Here is a 9316-nt window from a genome sequence, read left to right as displayed (position 1 = left end):
CCCCGTGCGGGGACTCCCGCAAGGGCCCAGGGGCGCCGGGCTCCGGCCCTCTGGGCTTTATTCTCCGGCGCCCCGAGCACCGCGGCTGCGGGGAAAGAAGGAACGGGGCGACGGGAAGAGAAGAGGGACAGCAGGGCATGAGAAAGGGTAGGGAGGGAGGGAGGTCGGGCTGTGGAGGAAAGCGGGTGGGGAAGGGAAAGGCCGGGAGCACGGAAGAGGGACGGTGCGCAGAGGAGGGAGAGAAGGGGAATAGAACGGAGGAGCGGGATAGGGACAGGGCAGGAAGGAGGGGAGGGTCTGGGGGACAAAGAACAGGAATATGTGGAGAAGGAAGAAGGGTAGCGGGAAAGGGAGGGGAGGCCGAAAAGGGAGAGAAAGGGGTTGGCTTTGGGGAGAGCGGGAAATGCGGGAAAGAGGGTGAGAAGAACATAACAATAATACATAAAAAAACCAAAAAAACAAAACAAACAAACAAAAAAAAAAAACCCAAAACAAAACAAAAAAAACCCCAAAAAATACCCAATCACTCCAACACAAATTTACTTCTCAGTATCAAAATAGTATGACCTTTTAATAACCTAATTCCATTATTTCTGCACCTCTTTTAACACCTAAAATAACTACAACTCACACTTGAACCACATTAAATGAATTTATTAAATAACCAAATGAAACAATAACACATCTATAACTTTAAATAAATTACTGCCAAATTGAAACATCTTTAAACATACTACCTTACAAAATAAAACAACAATTAATTTTTTATTATTAACACACAATCATAAATAGAAGACATTTTAAAAAATATATAAATGGATGAAATCACAAAAAATCAATTTACAAAAACATTACAAAATTATTTTTAAAAATTCATCAATTACACATAAATAAAAAATAACTGAATAATCTTTTCAAAAATGAAAACATCACTAAATAACTTAAACCATTATTAAACATTAAATACTCATTTTATTAATCATTATAATTATTACTTTATATCTCCCCTACCTACTTAAATTTTTACATAGAACTCTACAAAAATCCTTAGCAGGTATATTTATAACTTAAATTTTAAAACATATATATATATATATATATATATAAACATACTTAAATAATCTACAAACCAAACAACTAAACTAACAAAAAAAACTAATAAAATACTAATATATTCATAACAAAAAACCCAAATCATTAACATAAATAAAAACCAATACAAACACAAGAAAATACCTACAATTAAAAATACATACCTTAATAAACAATATGAATACCTTAATAATTCATTGTAAACTCTTACCAATTAATGATTTGTAGGAGGAGGGGTTGGGGAAGGCAGTCTAGGGTTGCCATGGGAAACAGCAGTTGTATGAGTTCTCCACCCCCTTTTGTAAGAGAATTGTACCCTCCCCCTGTCCTGTCAGTTATTGTTCAAGTCTGCCCCTTAGCCTAGAATCTTCTCTGTTCCACGTTTTCCCTTTGGTTCTTCCACCAAGAACACTCCTTTCCCTTTTCCCCACTGGTTAATGTTATATTTCCCCTCCCTTTAGCCTTTTCCCGATTGTTCCCTCGTATGCTAAACCCTCCTACCCTTACGCAGTTACAAGATCCCTCACCCCGCCCCTCGGGGCTCTCGGAATCTGCCTCCCTTTTGCTTCGTTGTCTCCCTGTCTGCCCCTTCTGCGACCCTTCAATAAGCGAGCAGGATTTTAGCAGCCCAAGTGTCCCTCCCGTTCTTCTGGTGGACCCTCAGATGTACCAGCTATCTGAGCTTCGTGCCGAGAGGCTAAAAGCCTCAGCAGCTCAGCAATGATTAACATTAATTACTTGATACCAATAAAATACAATAAACTGTTACTTTATCCAATAAATGTAATAAACTATTATAACTAGTAACTTAAAATCACACTTTATTAAATATACAAAGCATTAAAGCAACATATAATAAATAATCCTGTTATTGTCACTACAAAGATATATATACATATATATACAGATAGATAGTAGATAATTAATATTAATATAATCAATCAATAATAATAGAATCCATATGGATCCATAATATATCTCAACAGCAGTATCTGAGATTGATCCTTGTTTTCTCTCGTCTCCTAAATTTATTAGCCATAGAGGATGGAGTAAGGAAATAATCTTATTTATCACCTTGTTCTCCAGAAACCTGAAAAACAAAATAGAACAAAACAAAACAAAAACCAAACAAACAAACAAAACCAAAACAAACAAAAAAAAAAGAAAAAAGAAAAAAAGGAAAACCACATTTGAAAGGCAAATCCTCACCAGCAGCTGGTCCATCTTCTACAGGGGACTATATTCTAGAGCACTTTTGGTGCACTTGCCTGAACCTGTCATGGCACTTTGTGTTTGCAGAAGAGATTTTTTGTCAGGGAGAGGCAAGGGGTGGAGAAATAATGTTCTAGACAGCTCAAATCCATTACTGTGCCACTTCCTGTGCAGTAGGTCCTGTGTCAGGATGGGAACTGAGGGTGCTTGAAATTTAAAAGTTAAGACACCAGCACAAGGTGTCATTTTGCTTTGTCAAGGAAGTGATTTCCAAATCACACAGCCCCCCCACCATCATCCCTCCTACCACCACCTGAAAACACCTTGATTCTGTTTTCAAAAACACAAGGGACACCTCAGAGTTCAGCAAGTTCTGCCAGTGCAGCCCTCGGTGTCCCTGTCTCCAGGTCTGTCCCCCTTGCTTTCATCCTCAGCCACGTCATTCTTCAACCGTGGACAGAAAATTGTTCCCATTTCTCCTGTACTTCTCTGGTTACCTTTTCTCTAAGCCGTGCAGGACCCACGAGAGGAGGCTGTCATCCTCTATCAGCTCATGGGCAGCTCTGGTGACACGGGCAGCACTTTGTAATATCTCCAGAATATGACTCTGAAACAGAAAATGCAACTTGTTCTTTTATAGCCAAGATGGGATTATCTGACTTAAAATGAGCAATTTGGCTGGTATCTGATCAACTTCCAGGTAAAATGAACACCGCCTGTCCTCAGCAACTCCAGAGAAGGAAAGACATTCTCCCTTCAACGCTTCACACCATAGGTGCTGCTCTTACAAGAAGTATTCAGGTAGCAAGACAATTTTCTCTTTTTGTCCGAGGTTTTGATACTTGAAATCCTCAGGGTGGATGCTCCCAGACCTGAGAGCTCCTGGCACGTGACTTTCCCTCCTGCTGAAGCACTGTTCAGGTAACAAATGTGCTGGCTGGGGAATAGAGACACCAAAAAGAAAAGGCCCCGACTGCAGGAGCAAAACCACGGCACCCACGTGAGGCTCCTTGATGGCAGGAACCTGTTCCAGTTTCAGGGGATAAGGATGGGACTGGTTTAGACACAAGTAATTCTTTACCCCTCCACACATCCACAAAACCAACAAGGAAGAGATTTTCAAGAGGACCGAGGGAGGCAGAGTCAGCTGTTCTTTCTGTTTTGTACTTGAAATCTCAAAGCCATACAAGCTTTTGTGGTTTGGGGTATTTGGGAACTGTTCTTTTTAAATTCTTACCTGGGAGCCCTGGTCCCAAAAAGGACTGCTGAAAAAGGAAAGAATGACCCGGAAAATCCTCTGGTAGACATAAAGCTCATAGCAATGTTTGTCACGCAGCCCTTCCCCAAGAAACCTGAGGATCCACTCACGCTCTGTTTTCTACGGGAAGCCACAAAGAAAAACACCACCGTCAGACATTCAGACATTTCCAAAGAATACCTGCTCCTAAGAGCACAAAACCCTGGTTCCCTCCGAGTGCCAGCTCAGGGCTTACTACAGCTTGTTCTGGACGTCTCAATTTCCATTCCTATCAAATTTAATCACTAACATCCATTGGGAACAGTCAGTCTTCAGCCCAAACATGCACTGGAAATGGAATTTTAGAAGTTGCTGTTTCTAAAATACTTCAGTTGAACTCAAAGTTACTAATCTAAACTCAAAGAGGAATTGCAGCTAGCCCGGGCAGAACATTCTTTTCCTGTGCTCACAGAGCATACGCAGCACAACTCATTGTGCGTTAGTATTAAGAAAACAACAAAAACCCCACAGAAATAACATTTTTAATTCCAATATGAAACATAAGAAAGACGCTTCTAATTAACTACCTGTGGGAAAATGAGGTTTCATTGTATTTTCATGGCTGTTTTTAATACATTTCTGAAGAATTACTGGATACCTAAAATGGGACTCTCACCTCAAAATCAAAACTGTAGAAAAGCTGGAGAAAACCTGGTACCTTCCTCAGGTCCAAATACCGGTGTGACAGAGGAATCTCTTTTACCTTTATGTACACGTGCTCCTCTGTAAAGAGAAAAAGCTGGCATGGTGGAGGAGGACAGCGGTCCCAATCCACAAGCATGGATGACAATTCGTGGAAGCTGCAAGTCAGTGCGTGTGCAGTGCTCCAAGCTGGGCGAACAGCCCAGCAACTGCAGAAGGCCTTTGCTCTGAGGCTCATTCCCATTGCTGCCCACCCTCCCCTTCTCTTGCCCAGGAGGAAAAGCTCAGTCAAGAGCGCACGAGCACAGAGGAGGGGATCAACGCTCCCCAGGGCTCTGTCTTTCACCCCAGAAGTGACACACGCAGCACGTTCCAGTACCTGGCTTCAGGATCTGCTGTGCCACACGAGCCGCGCAGAGGGTCTGGGAGAAGGTGAACCTGAGGCTTGGCTGCCTGATTCCATTCTGCACGGCATCCAAGAGATACAGCAATGGCAAGGGCCCAGGGAGAGAAGCCTGAAGCACAGCCCAAATGAATACAGCAGGAGCACAAAGACATTAATCAGCTTCCGGGACATTTCACGGGTCACACAGGTAAGAGTCCTAATTCAGCAAACCTGAGGGTTTGGTGATGTCAGGATCAAAACACCCAGAAACCTTGAGAAAGAAACTGAACTGCAGCCGGCTAAAAGCCATCTCTGCTGACGACTCCTTCAAACAACTTGTTCACAAGGAGGCAGGGATTGATTCAATACTCACCAGCCCATCTGGCCAAGGTCAGAGCTCTCTGCCCACCGAGAACACAGCAGCCAGCAGGGACCCTTCTCCCACTCTCCTGCACGGACCTGTGAAGCCAGAGAGAAGTTTACAGAGTAGCAACAGCCAGAAGATGCTCTCTGCTTCCATACGCTCTCTGATCGATCATTCCCAAGGAAAGTCCCCACAGATAGGAAGCAACCACTTCTCATTTTTCCTCCGCAATCATCACTGCCTTGCCTTTCTGTGCAAGTGTTTCCTCCCATGCCCATCCCCAGAGCACCTTTAGTCCATCTTTTCCTCCCAGCCGCAGCTCTCCAGCACAAATGCCACTCCTCACACACACAAAGCAAACAGTCATCTGCTTCAGCTTTTGGCTCAGAAAGTAAAAACTTGAGTGCATCTAGCTACATGATTAAAACACACAGACGCATGAGTGGTCATAGATGGAAAGCTTTGCAGGAGAGAAAAGAGCTGATTCGATAGCACGCTTCCATACACCTTCAGAAAAATCAGAATTCATAGCAACTCCTAAGACCCCTGCTGAGGAATCCAGCCCTCCTGGGGACACCCAATGCAGCAGCCACGGGAAAAGGATGGGAAAAGCCAAGCTTGGGGTGAGAAAAAAGATGACATCAATACAGCAGCCCGTAAAAAGCCTTCACACAGCAGCAGTGGGAACCAGTCCCATTTGCTCCGCCCTTGCTTTTTGGGATGACATAAATAGGAAATGAAAACACGTGAAACAGAAGGAAGACCAGGGTGTACCAGGTGCTCGTTTTTGGCAGCGTGGATGACAAAGGTCTCTCTGCGCACTTACAGGCAGCCCAGTTTCAATCCATCCTTAGCCGAAGCCTTCCTCGCCTCCCATTCCCCAGCGCTCTGCTCTGGCTTTTGGAGCTCTCGCCCTTTCCTCCCGCAGCAGCACGGCACCGGAACACAGCGAGGCAAAGCGTGCCGGAGCCGCCCGTGCTGTCAGCGTACCTGTCAGCTCCCGGCGGCGGGCAACTCTGGCCCGGCGGGCAGGGAGACGGCTCGGGCACCTCCAGCGGCTGCTCTGCCCCGATGCTTTCGCGTTCTCCTGCATTTCCCTGCAGCGGAGGGGGGCGGTTTGTGTCAGAGTGGAGACGGCGGGGAAGCACGGGGAGGCGGCGGGAACGCGGCGGGACGGGGACGACTCGCTTGACCTTCCAAAGATGGCGGCAGGAGGGGTGGGGAAAGCCGGGGCCCCGCTCCGCCGACTGCGCCGCCTGCGCGCCGCCCCGGCGGGATTTTCCGGCACGCGGTCGCTTCCAGCGTCTAGAGAGGGACGCGCGCGGGGATCGGGAAAGGGGAGTGCAGCCCTGTTCCGACGCCGCTCGCCCCCCACCCACCGCCCCCGGCCCGTGAGCGCTGCGACCACGCCTCCGCCACCCGCCAAAACCGGCCCCGCTGGGCCGCCCTCGCCACTGCCGTTCTTCTCAGTCATCGGGTCCCTTTGCTCCCCTGAATCTCCTTCACCCCTCCCCTCTATTTACAGACACCGCTCCGCTCGCCGCTTGCTCCCGCCCCTCGCCATTCCCACGCTCGGCAGCCGTCCTTCCCCCCTCAACCGGCACCCAGCGGCGAGGGGCAGGGCGCTGGCTGGGGGGGGGGGGCTGCAGTACCGCTCTCTGTCCACAAGGCAGCAGCACTGCCGCCGGCCACAGCCGGGAGCTGCCGCTCGCCTGGAGGGAAGGGGGGCAGAAAAGAACAGGGGCGATCCCCTTGGAAAAATCGTCAAAAATAAACGGCCCAAAAAAACCCACACACAAACTAAAACACACTGCCTCTAACCAAATAAAACCCCTCTAAAAACCCTTTTCTTTTAAATTCTCTATAACTATCTTTTCTATTTATACGTTTCACATTCACATTTATATTTTTCATGTATATTGATGCATAACGCTATTTCAATTCTATATTACATCTCTTCCTATTAATTATATTTATTTATATCTTATCTTTTTATATATCTAGATATATTTATTATACAGTTCTATATTTATATTCAAAAAATAATTATATTATTTAAAATAAAAGCCTTGCCTGTAACCAAATTCTATTTCTATAATATTAATGATAACAATCACTTATTTAAATTAAAAATGCTACCTGAAACCCGCCTTCGGGCGGCAAGCACGGAAGGCGGGCAAAAAAGAGCCGGTCGCTTGAGCTCACTTGGGATCACTTGAGGTCACCTGAGGCCCAGAGCAGGGTCACTGGAGGTCATTTGAGCTCACTTAAGGTCACCTGAAGCACCAACCTGCGTCACTCGAGGTCAGCTGAGGCCCTGACTGGGGTCACTCGAGGTCATCTGAGGCCCTGAGGAGAGTCACTTGAGGTCATTTGGGGTCACTTGAGGTCACCTGAGGCCCTGACCGGGGTCACATGAGGTCATTTGGGGTCACTTGAGGTTACCTTAGTTCCGGACCAGGGTCACTTGTGGTCATTTGGGATCACTTGAGGTCAGCTGAGGCCCTGATTGGGGTCACCTGTCATCATTTGGGGTCACTTAAGGTCACCTGAGGCCTTAACCTGGGTCACTTGAGGTCATTTGGGGTGACTTGAGGTCATCAGAGGCCCACACCGGGGACACTTGAGGTCATTTGAGGCCCTGACCGGGATCTCTTGAGGTCATTTTCGGTCACTTGAGCTCAGCTTTGTTGACCTGGGGGTGTTTTTAGATTTCACTGCATGTATGTTCAAAATGGTTTATCTCTCTCTCCCCGCCTTGTGCCTTTTTGGTTCATCCCAGGTTTTCCCATCGGCACCTGTGTGTCCATCAATCCTAAAAACCCTGACTCATGCCCTTGTCCCCTCCCAGCTGACTTGTCCATCCTTCCCCTCTGTCTGGAAGCTTCTGCCGGGGTCGCTAGGTGACTGGACAATGGCCTGGGGTCCCTCCCCTCCTCCCTGCTAAATGGATACCTCGGCTGTCCTTCTCTCGTAGGGCCACGCCCATGTCTTCTCCCATTGGCTGATCAGGTTTCCCCGCCCACCCTATATCAGGGCCTGTTCGCGCCTCAGAGCTCACTTTCTTCTGCGACCTCTTTGAGTGCTGTTGGGCTCTGGGGCTCTCCTTGGAGTCATAACAAATCTTGGACCTACCCCCAGAAGAGTGTCGCCTCCTTCCTTGCCGATGGGGTCAGCAGGGACCCACGAAGGCACTCTCTAAAGCCCAGCTGGGTTCAGCAGGGAGTACCTCTCGCTGCCTTATCGCCCCAAAAAGAGCTAGCCAGGGCTAGCAAGGGATCTGCTCTTGCCAAATTGGGACAAGACGTGGTAGTTTGGCGCCCATCGGGGGGCCAGAAAAGCTCTGACCCCACGGACAGAAGAATCCTGAGATCCTTGGGGACCCTGGACTTAATCTTCACTGGCTGTCAAACTATCTCTGGTGGGAGCTGGCTCCATTTTAGGAGCCGCGCTCCCGGGGGAAAACTCCGGCAATTCCTAAAGGCATGATAGGAATTGGAACTTCCATCGGCATTCCACCGCCCGAGGTTTTTTTTTTTCCTGTTCTGCCTTTCCCTGGTCGGCTTATGGGGTAAGTTGTTCAGAGGGGGTTTTTTCTTCTGTCTCTTTTGGGTGGGTTTCGTCTTCCTCAAGGGGTAGGGGGAGGTTTCCCTTTTGGTGGGTTTTCTTTTCCATGGGGGAAAAGATTCCCAAAACTCCCTTTCCTGGGGTGCTGGGGGGTTCGAGGGGCAGTTTGTTTCAACCGGCAGCAAGTGACTTTGATTTTTTTTTTCTTCGTTTTCTCAGCGGGTGGTTTTTCTGCAGTACACTTTAACATGTTTCAGCATGGGTGCTAAGCTGACAATGCCACAGAGAAGGCTTTATAATCAATCAAGTTCTGGGAATCCTTGTTGGGGAAAATAAGAAGTTTAAAAAAAGGGATGTTAAAAGGTTTGCTCAGTGGCTGTTGCAGTGCTTCCCAGATATTTCGGCTTCCAAATTGTTTCAAACCCCTTTTTGGGATCAGGTCGGCAGGGAAATTTTGAAACAGGGAGACCCCTCCCTCTCAAAATTTACCTCTTTGTCCCTCCAAATTTGTGATATTATTAAAAATAACTATGAAGCACTGTCACAGCCATCGCTAGATAGATCAATCCCCAACTGTGACCCCAGTTCTACAAATCCTACTCCTCTTTCCTCTCCCTCTACGCCAAAACTGTGAATTCTTAGACATACATTCCGAGCTCGCCCCCGCAGTCGTAGCTTTCCCAGGTGGCCGAAAAGAAGGAGGCGTGCAGAGTCTGTCACTGAAGTCCAGAGTAGCAGCTGTCCCTTCTTCTTTCCT

At 47.3% G+C, this 9316-nt stretch overlaps 1 protein-coding gene across 10 annotated transcripts; it reads right to left on the bottom strand.

Annotated features, from left to right (window-relative positions):
- Window positions 1-1896: 1896 nt before the first annotated feature.
- Window positions 1897-7196, bottom strand: LOC128783145 (nucleolar pre-ribosomal-associated protein 1-like). Of its 10 annotated transcripts, none has more exons than XM_053933744.1 (9): window positions 7132-7196; window positions 5983-6089; window positions 5002-5087; window positions 4860-4899; window positions 4623-4758; window positions 4218-4324; window positions 3542-3682; window positions 2802-2911; window positions 1897-2182 (listed from the first exon to the last, which is right to left on the bottom strand). In XM_053933744.1, exons 3-9 carry the CDS (start codon window positions 5007-5009, stop codon window positions 1933-1935), a joined length of 792 nt encoding a protein of 263 aa, XP_053789719.1. In that variant the 5' UTR covers window positions 5010-5087; window positions 5983-6089; window positions 7132-7196; the 3' UTR covers window positions 1897-1932. The 10 variants fall into 10 exon arrangements, 9 of the variants coding, with proteins under 9 accessions (XP_053789719.1, XP_053789721.1, XP_053789716.1 ...); XM_053933746.1 differs by lacking the exon at window positions 7132-7196 and adding an exon at window positions 6186-6200; XM_053933741.1 differs by lacking the exons at window positions 5983-6089; window positions 7132-7196 and adding exons at window positions 2361-2484; window positions 5282-5675.
- Window positions 7197-9316: the final 2120 nt, after the last annotated feature.

Source organism: Vidua chalybeata, unplaced genomic scaffold (assembly GCF_026979565.1).
Source record: "Vidua chalybeata isolate OUT-0048 unplaced genomic scaffold, bVidCha1 merged haplotype W_reject_19, whole genome shotgun sequence".
Classification (NCBI taxonomy): domain Eukaryota; kingdom Metazoa; phylum Chordata; class Aves; order Passeriformes; family Viduidae; genus Vidua; species Vidua chalybeata.
Note: the sequence above shows the minus strand (reverse complement) of the source record. Positions and strands in the feature narration are given on the sequence as shown.